The sequence below is a fragment of the Dipodomys ordii genome, unplaced genomic scaffold (genome assembly GCF_000151885.1).
Source record: "Dipodomys ordii isolate 6190 unplaced genomic scaffold, Dord_2.0 Scaffold1, whole genome shotgun sequence".
Taxonomy (NCBI): Eukaryota; Metazoa; Chordata; class Mammalia; order Rodentia; family Heteromyidae; genus Dipodomys; species Dipodomys ordii.
The window spans coordinates 38500350-38519815 of record NW_012267217.1 but is presented as its reverse complement, the minus strand read 5'-3'; the positions used below and the strand labels follow the sequence as shown (position 1 = coordinate 38519815).

Sequence of the window (19466 nt, the reverse complement as noted above, 5' to 3'; positions counted from 1 at the left end):
ATTTCACCCCTCCTCCTACCTTATTCTTTCCATAAGCCCCATCACCATTCAGAACACTGTAACTTACTTTCTCTATTATCTGTCCTTTGTTATAATGTTATGCCCAGGGAGTAGAATTTAGGCTCTCCTGTTCATTGCTGTGTCCTCAGTACATATATTTTTAAATTTTTATTTATTTTATTTTTGAGACAGTGTCTTACTGTGTAGTTGAAGATGGCCTTAAATCTCAGTCTTTCTGCCTCCACCTTCCAGGTGCTGGGATTATAATTATGCTGTGGCACAGTATATATTTTTTAAATATTTGTTGAATTCACATCCTCTTGTAGGAATATTGAAACGCACTTTTCATAAATAAGTTCCTGTGTTTTATGGATCCCTCACAGGTAAATAGAGTAAAAGTAGAATAGAGGGATTTGTAACTGTAAATGGGAAGTAAAAACTGCAGGGTCCTGAGGTGGGCTCATGGCAGACAAGGAAAGCCTGACAGAGCTCTGTTTTGTTTTGTTTTTTACTACTCACCTGTTCTTAGTTTTTATTTTATTTCCTGCTGTTATATTCTTTTCTTTTGAAAATCTTAGCCTTGTAAATGCCAAGGCTACAAATATGTGCTACCACGCCAAGCCTTGAAAACTCTTTTATAAAAAATACTTTTATTTGATTAACACATACTAATTATACATATTCATGGAGTACAGCATGACATTTCAGTACACGTATACAGTATGTAATGTAAGACCAGGGTAACGTGGATCTATCACCTCAGATATTTTTCTTTTCTTTGTGTTGCTAACATTTAACACCCTTTCTTACTTGTTTTAAAATATTCAGTAATACTTGCCAACTGTAGTTATCCTATTGTACTTAGAAGTTATTCTTGCTATCTAACTATCCCCTATACCATTAACCATCCTCCCTTCTCTATACTCAGGCCCTGCTAACCACTATTTTAATTTTCTAATTATATAAGATCAGCTATTTTAGTTTTCACATATATTATTTGTCTTTCTGTATCTGACTTATTTCACTTAATATAATGCCCTCCAGTACTGACAATTTATTCACTTTTTTTGTGGCTTAAGAGTACTCCATTGTATAAGTCCTATATTCCTTTATCCATTCATCTGCCAGTGAGCACCTAGAGGTTAATTTCCTATCGTGGTTATTGTGAACAGCACTGCAGTAAATATGAGTGCAGATGTCTCTTTATTGTATTGATTTTGATTCCTTTGGGAAACTGTCCAATAGTGGGAATCCTGGATCATAAGGTAATTTTTCTGCTTTTTGGGGAACCTCCAAACTCTTTTCTATAATGGCTCTATTAATTCACATGCTTACTAACAGTATCTTGAGTTCCTCTTTCTTTATATCTTTACTATCATTTTTCTCTTTGACAATAACATTTCAAATTGGGGTAAGATATATCATGGTTTTAATTTACATGAATAGTGATAGGATTATTTTTCATATATTCACCAGCCATTTGTCATTTGCGTACTTTCTTTTGAGAAATGTGTATTCAGGTTGTCTTTTTTTGGTGACAAGGTTTTACTATATAGCCCAGGCTGGCCTGGAATTCACAATTCTCTTGCTTCTACCTCCCAGGTATTATTCATTTGTATTTTTATTTATTTATTTATTTTTGCCAATCCTGGGGCTTGAACTCTGGGCTTGGGCACTGTCCTTGGGCTCCTTTTTGCACAAGACTAGTGTTCTACCACTTTGAGTCACAGCACCACTTCTGTTTTTTTCTGTGATTAATTAGACATAAGAGTCTCATGGACTTTCCTCCCTGGCTGGCTTTGAACTGTGATCCTCAGATCTCAGCCTCCTGAATAGCTAGGATTACAGGCATGGGCCACCACCCTGCTATATATTGCTCATTTTTTTAATTGGATTATTTAAACTTTCTGCCTCTTTGCTATTGGTTTTTTGTTTTCTGCAAATCCTGGGGCTTGAACTCTGGGCTTGGGCACTGTCCCTGAGCTTCTTTTTTGCTCAAGGCTAGCACTCTTATCACTTGAGCCATAATACTACTTCTGGCTTTTTCTGTTTATGTGGCACTGAGGAATCGAACCAGGGCTTCATGCATAATATGTATAATTAGTGTGTGTTAATCAAATAAAATTCATTATATATATTATATTACATTAACTATACTATATATATAAATCCCATGTTGAATGAATAATTTACAAGTTGTCTGTTCACTTTATTGTTTATATTCCTTTGCAGAATTGAGTTTGATACTCCATTTGTCACTTTCTCCTGTTGTTGCTGATACTTTTGAGATTCAAAAACATCTTTCCCAGACCAATATCCTGAAGCATTTCCTTCATATTTTCTTAAATAAAAGTCCTTTTTGTCCCATTGTTTAGAGGAAGATAGCTTCTGGGTCCTTGATACTTTTATGTGCAGTGTGTGGTTCATCTCTTTTCTCATCTTATTTCATGCAAAAGGAGCTCCTGAGCCATGTAACATTTGGATCTCTATGTTTCTTGGGTGTCTGTGTTTCTAATCACTTGTAAAGTGAAATAAAAAAAATCTTGATAATAGCTGAAAGTAGATTTATTTATATATATATATATTTATATATGCAAAACATTGCACCATTAAGCAAACAAGATCCTACCTATCTTGTTTATAAATTTTCACTGTCCAATTTCAAGCTCTAAATGGTTTAATATTCTGCTTTAAAAAATGCCTCCATATTTAACTGTTGGCTCAGGCCAGGCAAAATGAGTCATCTTTGCCATACCACATTGCTATTCCTACACTATGTTTTATTTTTACAATCTTTTTCTTTTTCTTTTTTTAGCTTGGATATATAAGCAGAGTAACGGCAGGAAAAGATAACTATCTTACATTGGTAGACAAAAACATTATGGGGTATATCGCCAGTCTCCATGAGTTGGCTACTACAGAAAGACGGTTCTATTCAAAACTAAGTGATATCAAGTCTCAGATACTCAGGCCTCTTCTTGGTTTAGGTAAGTTGAGACTTCTCCCTAGTCAACCCCAAGTCATGAAAATTCTAGCTCTATCTGTTCTTCCTTATATCATAAACCAATAAAGCCATGCCAGTGCCAATGGCTTACATCTGTAATTCTAATTACTGAAGAGGCTGAGACCTAGAACATGTTGGTTTGAAGTTAGCCCAGGCAGAAAAGTCTGCAAGATGCCATCTTAAATTAACCAGCAAAATACTCAGCTGGAGTCATGATTCAGGTAGTAAAGTGATGGCTGTGAGCAAGAAATTCAGTGAGAATTTGAAAACTACTCTTTTTCTTTTTTAGAAAGAGACAAGATCTCTCTAAGTTACCCAGGTTGACCTTGAACTCCTAGGTTCAAGCAGTCTTCCTGCCTCAGCCTCCCTCAGGGCCTGGGCAATGTCCCTGAGCCTCTTTGTGTTCAAGGCTAGTGCTCTACCACTTGAGCCACAGCACCACTATCAGCTTTTCTGAGTAGTGGAGATAAGAATCTCACAGGTACTTTTCTGCCCTGGCTGGCTTTGAACCTTGAACCTTAGATCTCAGCCTCCTGAGTAGCTAGGATTACAGGCCATGAGCCACTGGCACCCAGCTAAGAAAATCTTTTGAGTTGTGGGTTTTTTCTTTCTTTTCATTCTCTCTACCTCTCCCCCCCCTCCTCCTCTTCCTCCTCCTCCTCCTCCTCCTTCTTTTTCTTCTTCTTCTTCTCTCTCTCTCTCTCTCTCTCTCTCTCTCTCTCGGTACAGGTTCTCTCTCTGTCCTATCCTACTGCTTCTCAAAATACTTCTGCTTTTATTCTGTAGAAAGTAGAGCTTTTAGGATATGTTCAACTGAAAAGGAGAAACTGCATTAGTGAAAGTTGGCCCTAGAATCTGGACTTCCAGGAAACACTCTTGGGCCCACTAGTCCTTAGATATGTTCCATGCTAATTTTTCCTTTTCTTTGGTAAAAGTATACCAGGTAAAGAGTCATTGGGATTTACAAGTCATTAGCGTCTCATTCTACATTAGTGTGACTTGATTAAATCTGGAAACCTGACATGTTTTTGCTTAGTTACAAAGAGGGATTGGGAGTAAGGCTATGTAGAGGTTGAGGTTATAGGTTTACCATAGTACTCAGTTGGATACCACTCTCCAGGTGTACTAGGTACTTGAGTCTATAGGACAGTAGAAAGGAAGGCAGCATAGAGATGGGGCTTGATTGGCATTCAGAAAATGGACAGGGAGTTTTCTTTTATACTCCCTCACCATTTTTTTTTTTTTTTTGGTGCTAGTCTTAGGGCTTGAACTCAGGGCCTAGCACTGCTCCTGAGCTTTTGTGCTCAGGGTTAGTGCTCTACCACTTTGAGCCACAGTGTGATTTTTCAGCTCTTTTAGTAGCTAATGAATTGGAGATAAGTGTCTCAGGGACTTTCCTGTCTGGGCTGGCTTTGAACTGCAATCCTCACATCTCAGCCTTCTGAATAGCTAGGATGAGTAGCCACCAGTGCCCGGCTCCCATGGACCCTTATTAGGATGCAATTTAGGCTAATACTCAGTCCATTTTGCATTAGGAGGATATTGGTTGGTATAGATGGGTCCTTTTTAAAATGGAAAAACATTTACTTTTCACATAACTAATTTACAGTTTTTGTGAATACAATCCCTGTGTAAATTGGGGACTCTGCTTTGTTTTGTTTTTATTATGTTTTGTTGTGTATCGTACAGTCCCTTTCTGAATGTTCCTCTTGTTATTCTGGGACTATCTGTAGGGCTTAGGCAAAGAAAAGGCAGCCCAAACTGAAAGGAAAATGCAGCTTGCCCTTTCCCTGGGCCTGCTTCCTGACTTCTGTTGTCTTACCTGGTCTGCTCATCAGCCTCATTGCTTCTCATAAAGTCTTAGAAATGACGAACTTGGTTTTGGAAAAGACAGATAATATGCTGATGCCATCTGAGTTTTAGATTTTCTTCTCTGCACTGAAGACGTAGCCTTGTAGGGCAAATAGAGTAAGGCTGAGTAGAGCAGAGGTTAGAATAAGAAGTTGGAAATATTATCATAATTACAGAAGTAAATTAAATTAATTCCTGCTGTCACTAATTATATAAATTTAGTGAAATTGTATGAATTATGAAATGGCTTTAGCTCATTTTCAAATTTTAAGGAGTATTTGGCTGATATCATCTGAGAAACTTTTTGTTTGTCTGATTGTTGGTTGATTTGTAAAATCCTGAGATCTTAATACTAGATCTTTTGGGTTAGAATTATAAGATTCCTTTGAATGTGTTTTTAATATATGTCTTAGATGACTGGGTTTGGGTTCCATAGGTAAAAATATACCCCAAAAAGTTAAGTATTCTTAGAAAAGTTCATAATATTGATCTTAGGACTACAAGAAAATATGTCATCATCATTATTTTGTTACAGAAAATTTGGGTACTGTGACTACAGTCCAGCTCTTGCAGGAGGTGGCAAGCCGATTCAGCAAGCTGTGTTACTTAATTGGCCAACATGGAGCCTCACTGAGCAGCTTCCTTCAAGGGGTAAAGGAAGCCAGGAGTTTGGTCATTCTGAAGCATGCAAGTCTCTTCTTGGATAGTTATACAGAGCAAGTATCCAGTCCTGTGTCATGTTCAATCTCTACAGGGTTATTCTGCCAAAGGAGAGCAGGTCCTTAATCAGAAGAGACTAGATTAGGGAGAGTGACAAGGTAATAGAAATTAAAAAGCAGTATTTTAATCTTAAACCAACTATAGTTCTGCATTGCCAAAACTCATTGTTCTTTAAAAGGGGAAAATGGTTTAAAAATAATAAATTCTTATTTTTTTATATTCTAGCATAGTGATTGATAGAGTACTTATTTTCATAAAAGAATTGGAAGCAGTGGTGCAGGCCTTATGAGACTAAGGCTGGAGGATTTTTGAATTTAAGCCCTGCCTGGGCTACATAGGAAGTCCTTCTCTTAAAAACCGAACACCTCTGCAGCCAGCAAAACAAATGTACTACAGTAAATCTGGTCATTTTGTTTTCTTAAGTAAATTATACTAAAATTAGAGGAAAGAAATAACTAATTTTAAGACCAATTGTAAATATGCAGCTACTCTGATGTCTGCATTTTTTTTACTGTTGTATAAATGAACTTAAAAGGACTGACTACATTTGACATAAAAATATTTTCTTGGGCTGGGAAGATGGCTCAGTGGTAGAGCGCTTGCCTTCCATGCCTGAGGCCCTGGGTTCGATTCCTCAGCACCACATAAGCAGAAAAAAAAACGCCGGAAGTGGCGCTGTGGCTCAAGTGGTAGAGCGCTAGCCTTGAGCTGAAGACCTGAGGGACAGTGCCCAGGCCCTGAGTTCAGGCCCCATAACCGACCAAAAAAAAATATATATATTTTCTTAACAAGACCTACCATAGTTATATCCAAGGTTTTTAAACATTTTAAAGTATTTAAAGGCTTAAATATTTTAAATAAAATATCTCAAGTATATTTGATACTTAGCTTAATTTCTTTTTTCTTGATTTACAGTTTGATTCAAAGCATAATTGAGGTCTTATTCTAATGTGCCCTAGACTCTGCTGTCCATATGAAATATGTATTGTCTTTATTCCTTGTTTATTCATACCTCATCCTAATAACAAATACTTAGTACCAGCAAGTGCCAGACACTGCATGGAGCTCCTCATTCACTGTAGCCACAGCATGGTTCAACAAGAAGCACCTGTCCTCAGGGGGTTCATGCTCTACCTGATTTTTGTTAGGTTATTTAAAGCATGAGTAATGTATGCTTGTTATTGAAAACTTAAAGCAAAGATAACCAAAGGGAAATTTAAAGTTGCCCTGCCAATGGAAATAATTCTGTTAATCAGTTTAGTGTTTTTCCTTTCAGAGTTACAAATATAAGGAATTTCAGTTCTAAGCAAATTAAATATACTTAAGACTGTTGTTTGAGATGTACCATCTTGGTTTGAATATTTTAAGTCCCATCTTTCAGACATGAAAATAATAATACAACTTGATACTAACTTTAAAAATTACATTTTTATTTGTGTGAAGAGTTTAGCTTTTATTACTATAATTTTCTTTTGACTTGTATTTATCTAATAATACCTCTATCCATTTCTTTTTCTTTTCTGATACTTTAGGACAGATGCTTGAAAGAAAATTTATTTTGATATCTTGAGCTGCTTTTTGAAACATTTTAGATAGGGCAAATAAAAGTAGACATAGATGCATTTAAAATTATTTTAATTATAAAAAATACCTACGATATATTTTAGGTATAGTAGTATGCAGATTCTATTGCAGTAAAATAACACTTAAACTTACCATAATAAGCCTTTTCAAAGAAAGACTCCAGCATGTGGAGCTGTTATTAGAGAGCCTTTTTCTTCTCTCACAGAATTGGTTGATTGCTAGGCTCAGGATCATGAAAGACATGTAGCTGATTCACATTACTTTATCAACATTTGTTCCCTAGCAGTATGTCATTATTTAATCAGTGTATTCTGATTCTTATGCAAACTCTTTTAACATGCTTCATTACCTCCAGTCCACTTTCTGAAGACTTATTTGAGAAACCTGAAGTGAAGAGAAAATTTTCATTAAAGATCCAACAATTTTAATTATATTTTCTCCAGCTTGTTAAGTTACCACCTAACTTACCTGCTGGGTAAATTCTGGCACTTCTGTTCAACTTCAGGTGTTTTCAGAAATTTCTTTTTTTATACTATTTTTATGAAACTGGTGTTCACTCTTTGCCCCCACCTGCTGTTTTTCTCAGTCCTTTTCAGTTTTTGAATGTTCTGAGACTCATTGGTAAGATTTTAAGATGTTTGTTCTAGACACTTGTTTGAGAACTGTTTGTTCTAGTTTAAATTTCACCATTGATGTAAATTTATTTTCTTCTTCACTTAAGGTATTGTATATCAATTACAAATTTCCTGGTTATGGGCGGATTCCAACTTCTTGCTAAGCCTGCCATGTAAGCAAAACATACACCTTCCAGTTTTCCTTGTAAAACCAAAGATTAAGTTTTATACTGTTTATAAGTTTTATACTGTTGTGTATTTTAAGGGTGATGTGGTTACAGTTACCTAAGTCAGATAATGAGTATATATCTTTTGGGACAGTAGTATCACTCCTTCCCTCACTCTCTCTCAGTTTTTCCCTCTAATTTTTTTTTCATCTAAAAAAGAGAATATGGCTGGAGGCATGGCTTAGTGGTAGAGTACTTGCCTAGCAACCACAAAGCCCTGAGTTCAAATCCCAGTAACTCCAAAATATAAAAAAGAGAATATTCTCTCTCATGTTAGTAAATAGTAAATAATGTCAGAGATGGTTAGAACAAAACATACATTGCATGAATATAAAGTGTTTGCATGTAGCTTTGGGTAAATAATATGAAAACCCTTTGTATGAGACTAATAAGCTTGAACTTCGTTTCTCAAGACATGTTCTAGCAATAAAGGCAAGTTAAAAAAATTCTACCTTAGTAGAAAGTATTTGAGTTGTTTGCTTTTATTCCACATTTAACAAATGCTAAGGTTTGTGCTTTTTTCTTTTATTCTTCTATCCTAATAGGAGTATTAACATCTTTATCTCACTTCTGATTTTAGAAAATGCTTTTTTCACCATTAAAGATGATTTAGTTTTTGTATATATTATTTGCAGGGCTAAACACTCCCATCCTAAAAGTTAGAGAAGGGGCTGGGAATATGGCTTAATGGTAGAGTGCTTGCCTAGCATGCATAAAGCCCTGGGTTTGATTCCTCAGTACTGCATACACAGAAAAAACTGGAAGTAGAGCTGTGGTTCAAGTAGTAGAGTGCTAGCCTTGAGTGAAAGAAGCTCAGGGATTGTGCCCAGGCCCTGAGTTGAAGCCTGAGGACTGGCAAAAAAAAAAAAAAAAAGTTAGAGAAGAGTTGATTTTTTTATTGTTGTTAACGTTTCTAGGCTAGCACAAAAACCTAGGGCTTGCCTTGCACTCTTCTCCTGAACTACAACTCCACTCCTTGAATGATTCTTTTTTCTTTTTTGCTGGTACTGGGCTTGAACTCAGGGTCTAGAGTTGTCCTTTAGCTTTTTTGCTCCAGGCTGGCACTCTACCACTTGAGCCACAGCTCCACTTCAGGCTTTTCTGGTGCTTAGTTGGAGATAAGAGTCTCATGTACTTTCTTGCCTGGGTGGGCTTTGAACTGCAATTCTCAGATCTTAGCCCTCTGGGTAGCTAGGATTGCAGGTCTGCCACCAGCACTCCACTGAGAAGTTCATTTTTTTAAATTTGTTTTAATTTTCATTAGTACCAGGGTTTGAACTCAGGGCGGCAAAGAGTGTCTGGCTTTCTTCCTTTGCTGGTGTTCTACCATTTGAGCCGTGCCTCCAGCAAGACTTTGCTGGCTATTCTGGAGATGGAGTCTCATGGCGTTTTCTGTTCCTTTTCTGATTTTGAACCAGCTCTTCTGGATATCAGCCTTTGGAGTAGCTAGGAGATTATAGTTGTGAATGAATGACTCCAGCTTAATGACACTGGTTTTTCAGTTCTTTTACATTCAGCCTTTCTGTATCATCTTCTAATGTTTTTGTGTATTGTAAGAAGCACATAGATGTACTTTTATAAAAATACTTTATTGTTATTATAAAGATGGTAAATAGAATGACTACAATTACACAAGTCAGGTAATGAGTACATTTCCTTTCATACAGTGTCTTTTTCTCTCTCTCTCTCAGTCCTTCCCTCTATTCCCTCCCTCCCGTCTCTACCCATGGAGTTGTATAGTTCACTTTCATCAGTGTCCAGTAAATTCCACTGCACTTTTCACCCTTTTTCCCTCTAGATGGGCTCTTTAACCAACTTATATTTTTCAGTCAAGCTTCTGGCTTTGACAAGTTCACAATTGTCGAAGTATAAACTTAGAATTGTGGGTTTCATGTTTATAATCTTTTATGTTTTTTTGTCATGGGCTTGAATTCAGCCTGGGATCTGTCCCTGAGCTTTTTCACCTAAGCTCTACCACTTTGAGCCACAGCGCCACTTCCAGTTTTCTGGTGGTTAATTGGAGGTAAGAGCCTCACGGACTTGCCTGTCCAGGCTGGCGTTGAATTGCGTTCTCAAATCTCAGCTTCCTGAGTAGCTAGGATTATAGTGCCCAGCTTTATAATCTTTTTATTGTCTTTTTTTTTTTTGTCAGTTGTAGGTCTTGAACTCTGGGCCTGGGCTCTATCCCTTAGCTCTTCAGCTCAAGGCACACATTCTACCACTTGAACCACAGCTCCACTTCCAGTTTTCTGGTGGTTAATTGGAGATAAGAGTCTCATAGATTTTCCTACCTGGTCTGGTTTTGAACCATGATCCTCAGATCTCAGCCTCCTGAGTAGCTAGGATTATAGGCATGAGCCACCAACACCCTGCTTAATCTTTTTATTATAATGAGTAAAAAAAGCTCTAATGTTGATGAGATGCTGAATAGTAGCCAAACCAATAATTAAAAGTAGAAAGAACACTAATTTTTTTTTTTTTACAAATAATGTTGCTTGAAGAAAACCAAATTTAATCACAGGTAATGCAAAAGTATACAAATATTCTTGGCAATGTAAATGGGAAGCTTGAGGGCTTTGTAGCTAAGAATTATATGCTATATCTATAAAATATTAGCATGATGCCCAGCATATAATTGTGACTCATTCACTGACAAGATGATTCTGTCCTGCCAGTTTTTCTTTATAAATCTTTTTTGTGTCTTGGTCTAGCGAGCATGGTCCAATTATTTTTTTTGAGCAGCACTGAAATTTGTTAATAAAAACTTAAGAATGAGCTCAGTGCTGGTGGCTCACACCTATAATCTTAGCTACTCATGAGGCTGAGACCCAAGAATCATGGCTCAAAGCCAGTTCAGGGAAGAAAGTTCCCAAGACTCTCATCTCCAATTAGCCACCAAAAAAAGCTGGAATTGAAGCAGTAGATTAAGTGGTAGAGCACCAGCCTTCAGTGAAAAAGCTAAGGGACAGCACCCAGGCCCTGAGTGCAAGCCCCGGAACTGGTGTGTGTGTGCGTGTCTGTGTCTCTGTCTGTCTGTCTGTCTGTATGTATGTATGTATGCATGTGCATGTACACACACATAATCATGAAGTCATAAAAAATTGAATATAAAAACTAAATTTTAGCTTCAGTTTGAAATGGTTTTGAAGACCTCAGTATTGAAATCCTTACCTACAATTTGCCTTACTTTTCCTGTTAATTGTGGTACTGATTCTTGAAATTTTTTTTTTTTTTTTAGTTTGCGGCTTGAACTCAGGGTCTGGGTGCTGTCCCTAAGCTATTTTGCTCAAGGCTAGCACTCTACCACTTTGAGCCATGCACCACTTCCAGTTTTAAGTAGTTACTTGGAAATCAGAGTCTAATGGACTAGAAAAGTCCATTAGAAACTGTGATCCTCAAATTTCAGTCTCCTGAGTAGCTAGGATTAAAGAGCTACTGGCATTGGGCCTTTTGCAAATTAAAAAAAAAAAAACCCAATGTCTTTCCTGTCATAAACTGTTAATAGTTAGTGATGAACAATTAAAGGAAAAGAGAAGAATTTAAACCTATTTATCTCCTTGCTAATTCTTGAAGCCAAGATCTAGTTGTTTATCATCCATTGTTCCTGGGATGAAAACAATTAGAGCAATTAAACTTGGAGTTTATTCCTATACTTTGGGCTTTGTAAATGACAGATGTGATGTCATTTGGTCTCTGATTATTCCCTGCATATATGAGATGCATGCTACATTTTTCTAGAACATAGAATCTGTGATTAGCCAATTTTATTAGTCACTATTACTACCATTTGTTACATTTTATATTAAAAATCCTATTTTATGGAGAAATTGTTTACTTACATCTAGGTATTTTAGTGTATTTTTATTTTGTTTTCATTATACTAAAAATGCACATTCTAAACAAAAATACTGAAATTTTCTGTGCTATATTGCACATACTGTGAATGCTACAATGACTAATTGAATCTTTTCTACCTTACCTCTAGTGATTTCCTAAATAAAAACCAGGAATTGTTGCAAGATTTATCAGAGGTGAATGATGAAAATACTCAATTAATGGAAATACTGAATACATTGTTTTTCTTGCCAATCAGACGACTTCATAATTATGCAAAAGTTTTGCTAAAGCTTGCTACTTGCTTTGAAGTGGTAAGTTTCCAGATATATTCCCTTTGGGTATATAGGAAGTTGTCAAGGTTCATGATAATTTGGATTAAGCCACCATAAGATCTCCATTTCTACTGACCTTAATATTGTATGTATCTGATTAAATGCCTTTCTCTTCGGGTAAGTGAAAGCCAAAAATATGACTAGGTAAATATAGTTTCTTTTGCTGTAGATTTAGTTTTCCTTCAGGACTTGATCTACATTGATTGCATTCATTTTATGCAGCTGTTTCTAAAGTTGAAACCCTATTAGGAATGCTACTCACTCAGTAGTTGTCAGAGTTTATGAAATGTGTGCTCAGTATGACTCACACAAAGCTTGGCTCTTTAGAAAAACAATTATTTTTTTTTACTAACATGCATTAATTGTACATGGAGAGAGCATTTCATCCTGACATTTCTATACATATATACAATGTATCCTAACCAAATTTATCCTGTCACTCTCCCTTACTCCCCTGCCCTCTTAAAATAATTTCAACAAGTTTTAATGTCCTATTTTCACACATGCAAACAAACTACTTTTACCATATTATTCTTATTCACCCTCTTTATTAGCCTTCCTCCTCTTTCTGGTACCTACTCTCCCAATAGAGGCTATTTTACCATCTTGTCATAGCTGTTGTATTTTTAGTTTGTATTAATTGCACCAAGGAGTTAGTTTAGCTTTTCAGACATCCATATATTTTGCTTTAATCAGTATAATCTATATTGCTTTTTTTCCTCCACCCACCAATTCCAACTGATCAACAGCTTTCATTAGATTTCTTATGTCATCTTCATACATAGTTGTGATGTATTTCAAAATTATTTACCTTCTTTTTTCCTCGCAAGTATGGCTTTCTCTATGTATATTACATACACACACATACATATGTATATACATGTCCATAAGCATGTATGTCTTTTAGGCTGAGCTTCCACAAATGAGTGAAAACATTTGATATTCAGCCTTTTGACCCTGGTTTATCTTCCTCAACCTGATGCTCTTCAATTTCATCCATTTTCCTGCAAATGATTTCCTTTTTCTTTATAACTGTGGAACATACCATAGTATATATGTATTCCATATTTATTCATTTGTTGTTGGGCACTTCAGCTGATGCCATTATTTGGCTATTGTGAACAGCAGTGTAATAAACATGGTTATACAAGTATTTGGTGGGGGGCATTCATTCCTTCACATATATACTCAATAGTGATATGACAGGGTCATAAGGAAGGCCTATTTTTAGTTTTTTAAAGAGCCTCAATAGTGGTTGCACAAGTTTGCATTCCACGAACAGTATATGAAGGTTCTTTACTCATTCCTCCTCCTCAATCCTTGCTAGCATTTTTCTTTGCTCTTTTGCTATTTAATTTTTTGAGCTATTTGTATATTCTGAATGTTAATCCTTTATCTCTTTCATAGCTGGCAAAGATTTTCCCTTATCCTTTGGATGATCTCTTGGTTCCGATTATTGTTTCTGCTACTATGAAGAAACTTTTTAATTTGTCTCATTTACCAGTTCTTTTGTTTTCTGGGTAATTGGAGTCCTATTCAGAAAGTAATTACCTGTGCTTATAATTTACAGAGTTTTCTTTATGTTTTCCCATAGTAAAGTTTCAGCTCTTAAAGTTTCAGCTCTTACTTTGGTTATTTGATCTATTTGGGCTTTATTTGGATACAGAGTGAGAGATAGTGGTCCAGTTTCAGTCTCCAGCATTCATAAATGTTGCCTATATATTTGTCCCAGCACCATTTGTTGAAGAGATTGTTTTTCTTTCAGTGGATGTTTTTGACTCCTTTCTTGGTCCTCTATTTTGTTCCTTTGGGTTTGGGCTCCATTTTGGTGTTAGTATTAAGCTGTTTGTTACTGTGGCTATATAGTTTAGTTTGATGTCTTGTGATACTACCAACATCAAATTTTTTGGTCAAGATTGCTTTGGCTATTTGGATCCTTTTATGCTATGTAGAATTTTAGAATTTTTTTTTCTATTTTGGGGTATTAATGGAGATTACTTTGAACCTATCGATTGCCTTTGGTAGCATAGCCATTTTCATATTCTGCTAACCCCTGATCATGAGTGGTTTTTCTATTTTCTGATGTCACCTTTAGTTTCCTTCTTCAAAGTTTTACAGTTTTCAGCAGCAGTTTTTCACTTTTTTGGTTAGGTTTATTCTTAGGAATTTTATTATTTTTGAGGCTAATAGATTATTGTCCTGATTTCTTTTTTTTTTTTTGGGGGGGTCCAGTCATGGGGCCTGAACTCTGGGCCTGGGCACTGTCCCTCAGCTCTTCAGCTCAAGGCTAGCGCTCGACCACTTGAGCCACGGCGCCACTTCTGGCTTTTTTCTTTTTGCTTATGTGGTGCTGAGGAATCGAACCCAGGGCCTCAGGCATGCAAGGCAAGTGCTCTACCACTGAGCTACCTTCTCAGCCCATATTGTCCTGATTTCTTTCTCAGCCTGTACATCCCTGGTGAACAGGAAAGCTACTGGTTTTTTTGTGTGTGTCAATTTTGTATCCTGATACCTTTTGCTGAAAGTGCTTAGGGGTCCTGGGGTAGAATCTTTAAGGTTCTTTAGGTATGGGGTCATATTATCTGCAAATAGATACAATTTGACTTCTTTCATATTTGAATTCTTTAATATTTGAATACCTTTACTCTTACCTTACTTCTCTGCCTAGGAATTCTAATACCATATTGAATAACAGTGGAGAGAGTAGATACTCTTTTTTTTTTTCTGACTTTAAGGAAAATGATTTCAGTTTTTCTCCATTTCATAAAATGTTGCCTATATATTTTCCATATAACCTTTATTAAGATCAGGTAGAAAGAGGTCAGGTAGGAAGGTGAGTGAGAATGTTAAAAGGGGTGACAGTGATCAAGAGGCACTGTATTCATAAATTGCTTTGCTGAATGACAACTCCAATGTACAACTACTTAAAAATAATTTAAAAAAGATCAAGTATATTCCTTCTAAGTTTTTTTTTAAATCATAAAAGGATGTTGGATTTTGTCAAAGGCTTTTTCTCTGTCAGTTGAGATGATCATGAGCCTATTTATATGCTACAGTAACATTTATTGATTTACATTTGTTGAGCCATCCTTGCATTGCAGAGATGAAAAAAACTTGATCATGGTATATTAACTTTTTGATGTGTTGTTCAATTTGGTGTACAAGAGTTTTGTTATCAGTATTTTGAGAATTTTGTTATCAGTATTTATAAAAGATGGTTCTATAATTCTCATATATTTGGGGATCATCTTGGAACTCCTTGCTGCCTTTGTGGCCATTATTATTATTATACTAGAGTTTGAATTAACTTTTTGCTTGCTATAGGCATGCACTGAGCCATAACTGCTTTTCTTTTACTGTGTTTCTTTGTTATTTTCTGTCTCCTTGCAGTCTCCTTTGTGGTTTCTGATTTTCTTCCTGGCTTTATTCAAATTCTTACAGTTCTTTTTTTTTTTAAACTTAATTTTATTTAAAGGGTGATGTCAGAGGGATTGGCAGATGCTTCTAGTCCACCATTTTGCCCTGCCTCCCAGCCCTTGTCTTTTTGCCAAATAATAAAAAATTTTGAAAAATCTAAACCAATGCCTCTTTTCTCATTAAAAATAATTTTTGGAAGGGGGTTGTTTTGAAGTAAGGTCTCATTATGTAGCCTAAACTGGTTTAGAACTCCCTGTCCTCCTTTCTCAGCCTCCTGTGTGCAGGAGGACATGCTCAGCTATAAAAATTCTTTTGTTTTGGGAAACATAGTTATTTGTTATTTAAAACCTTATTTGAAATTAATAAATGCTTAAAAGTTTTAAAGTTTTATTTACTAATATGACAATCAATACTTATATACCATATATCAAAATAAAGGGCCTGCAAACCTTGAGGCACCTCCTGCCGTCTCCCAGTTGTCAGCTGTTCTCACCAATAACTGACAGTGTTTGTTCCTTTCCTTCCTTAAGTTATTTCTCTTGTTTCACATTTACATTAGTGGATTTATTCTGAAATGAATTCAGTTCCTTTTCCAGTTCCCTGCAGTCTACCTCTACTGTTCTCAGGGTGAATTTCCTTCCTAAATTAAGTCTTATATAGCTAAATCACACACTGAAGCTGCAGATTCTGGACAATTGTTCTATTCTTTTCTTTCCCTTTAATTATTGGCCTCTAGACATCTCCAGAGTATCAGAAACTGCAGGATTCCAGTTCTTGTTACGAGTCTCTTGCTCTCCATCTCGGCAGGAAAAGAAAAGAAGCAGAGTATACATTGGGTTTCTGGAAGACCTTTCCAGGAAAAATGACGGTAAACCATGCCAGCCATCCTTTGTTACTACCCCAGCAAACATCACCATCACCTAATGTTCCTCACTTGTATATAACAAAACTGTTGTAACAACTCCTTTTTGCAAATGTCTTAGTGTCTATAATAATGGGACTTCTAAATAGCAAAACCCTCCTTCATTTCTAGAAATCCTCTCTGAAGACTTGCCTTTAGTTTGTTTCAGTCTTTTGGGTCATCCTGGGATCCAAGTTTATGAAGTGTTTGGGTCCTGTCTAAACTTAGATTTAACACGTTAGTAAGATATGACCTACAAATTCCCCCAAATGTGATTTGTGTCTGTTTCATTTTCTCTTCCATATTAATTTTTATTGTTTGCTTTATTATTTATTTTTAACTGTAGGATTCCTTGAGGAAGCCAGAGCGCCGGCTGCTGTGTGAAAGCAGTAACCGAGCCCTCTCTCTGCAGCATGCTGGCAGGTTTTCTGTGAATTGGTTCATTCTCTTTAATGATGCCCTCGTCCATGCCCAGGTAGGCTAGTCCCTAACCTGTAAAGAGGCCCTGGAAGGTGGGCTGCTGTATTTACTAACATCACATATTCTGTATCAAAAGTTCATTATGTGATACATGACTGTATAGATTGTGATTCTCTGCAACTTTTTTTGTTGTTGTTGGCCAGTCCTGGGGCTTGAACACAAGGGTTGGGCACTGTCTCTGAACTTATTTTGCTCAAGGCTAGCACTCTACTACCTGAGCCACTGTGCCACTTCAGCTTTTTTTGTGTATGTGGTACTGAGGAATCAAACCCAGGGCTTCATGCATTCTAGGCAAGCCCTCTACCACTAAGCCACATTCCCAGCCCTCTCTGCAACTTTTGAATAAAAGAAATATTTAAGAATAGCTTCTGTGGTATGAGCTGGATATCACACAGCTTTTTTTCTTTTTGGTGTCAGAGATCAAACCATGGTGTTCAAGGTACAGCCTAAGCAGACTTGTTTTTTGCTTTTTGGTGGTCTAGGGTTTGAACTCAGGGCTTCATGCTTGATAGACAGGCATTTTGCTGTTAAAACCATATCTTCAACCCTTTTAGCTCTAGTTATTTTTGAAATAGGATCTTATTGTTTCCCCAGGCTGGCCAGTACTTTGATCCCCCTATTATACTTTACACCATAGCTGTGATGACAGGTGTATACCACCATACTCAGCTATTGATGGAGATGGGATCTTGATGACTTTTTGCTCAGGCTGGCTTAGAACCACAATCTTCTCTATCTCTGCATCCTTGGTAGTTAGGATTATAGTGTCAGTTACTGGCACCACATTAGAGAGCTTTTTTTGTTTTCTGATGTGAGCATGAGTATCAGCCATGTGGAGGTCCTCTCTCTAGGACCTTTTGCAACAGAGACTGCAGGACCACATGGGCTAATGATGAGAACAGGAAGAGGTTCCAGGTTGACATAGACTTCACAGACATGCCTTCATGTTCTCTTTCAGTTCTCCACACACCATGTATTCCCTTTGGCCACACTGTGGGCAGAGCCACTTTCTGAAGAAGCTGGAAGTGTGTAAGTGTGCTTTCTCTTCCTGCCCCATTTCTGTGGTTCTCCATTCTGTACTTAGCTCATTTCCTTAAATGTGAAAAAATACTCAGGAGGGTTGGGAAGCTACCTGCCCATTCTTCAGAAGATTCATTTCCTAGCACATTGGATAGTAAAGTGGCCAAACCTGTGATGATGACAAGTCATGATAAATGGTAGAGGGGCCTCACTATCCTTCACATTCCCGTTGTTAACAGAGAGCAGAGTAATTATATCCTTTTCCCACTGTGAGATGCAAATCTAGGGCATAGCACTTTAATTGACTTCTACTTAAATAGACAACTTTTTGTATAGAGGTATTTTATGACAGGTTATCATACTTACGGTATTTATCCTTGTGAACATTTTAGGAATGGCTTGAAGATAACTACCCCTGAAGAGCAGTTTACTCTGATATCATCAACACCTCAGGAAAAGGTTAGTCCATTATGATACTTTCTTTCAATCTTTGGCCTCTTACAGTAGTAAAGAAGAAATAAAAGTTGTTCTCATTTACAAAAATGACCCACAGTTATGGTAGAGATTTCTTGGGATGTTGAGATGTTGTGAGGTAATAAGGACATTATACCAAAAGACTCTCGACAAGGCAAAGTTTATTTCTGTATAAAAGTGCACCATCAGCCAACATCTGGCAGGCAAGCACACAGAACTGGCAAGCTGGCTGCTCCCCTTTAATCTCCTTAAGCAGCAAGCCCTACCCTTCTGCTTGGAGTGGCCAAACCAAAATTCTCAATCGGCCACAAGATGTGGCTTAATTAACAGGAACAGGATCAACTAAAATTCAATGATTTTGTAACAGGATTTTTGAATTAAAGTGTAACTGGAATAGGATATAATTAAAATATAACCAACTAGGGCCAAACCACCTGACCAAAGCAGGAACTTTTCAGAAAAACAATTTTTCTTTTCAGAAAAATCTTCATTAAGTGAAAACTTTTTTAAAATGAGTTAAAGCCAAGTGCCTGTGGCTCACACCTGTAATCCTAGCTACTCAGGAGCCTGAGATTTGAGGATCACAGTTCCAAAAGTCCAGGCAGAAAAGTACCCATGAGACTCTTATCTCTAATTAACCACTCAAAAATCAGAAGTAGTGCTGTGGCTCAACTGGTAGAGCACTATCTTGAGCACAAAGAGGCTCAGGGACAATGCCCAGGCCCTGAGTTGAAGCCCCAAAACTGATGACACACACCCCGCCCCAAGAAAAAGTGACAATTTTAATCATATAGCAATAAACTGATTTTTTTTTTTGGGTCCGGTTGTGGGGCCTGAACTCTGGGCTTGGGCACTGTCCGTCAGCTCTTCAGCTCAAGGCTAGCACTCTACCACTTGAGCCACAGCGCCACTTCCAGCTTTTTGCTTATGTGGTGCTGAGGAATGGAACCCAGGGCCTCATGCATGCAAGGCAAGCGCTCTACCACTGAGCCAACTTCCCAGCCC

At 37.0% G+C, this 19466-nt stretch overlaps 1 protein-coding gene across 1 annotated transcript in view; it reads left to right on the top strand.

Annotated features, from left to right (window-relative positions):
* Positions 1-19466, top strand: part of Als2 (amyotrophic lateral sclerosis 2 (juvenile)) — an 80520-nt gene that overhangs the window by 36536 nt on the left and 24518 nt on the right. The window contains exons 10-17 of the mRNA XM_013014930.1: positions 2816-2987; positions 5391-5571; positions 7881-7946; positions 11986-12148; positions 16323-16454; positions 16834-16962; positions 17926-17996; positions 18380-18446. Of these exons, the coding sequence (XP_012870384.1) occupies positions 2816-2987; positions 5391-5571; positions 7881-7946; positions 11986-12148; positions 16323-16454; positions 16834-16962; positions 17926-17996; positions 18380-18446 (981 nt within the window). The remainder of the gene's footprint in view (positions 1-2815; positions 2988-5390; positions 5572-7880; positions 7947-11985; positions 12149-16322; positions 16455-16833; positions 16963-17925; positions 17997-18379; positions 18447-19466) is intronic.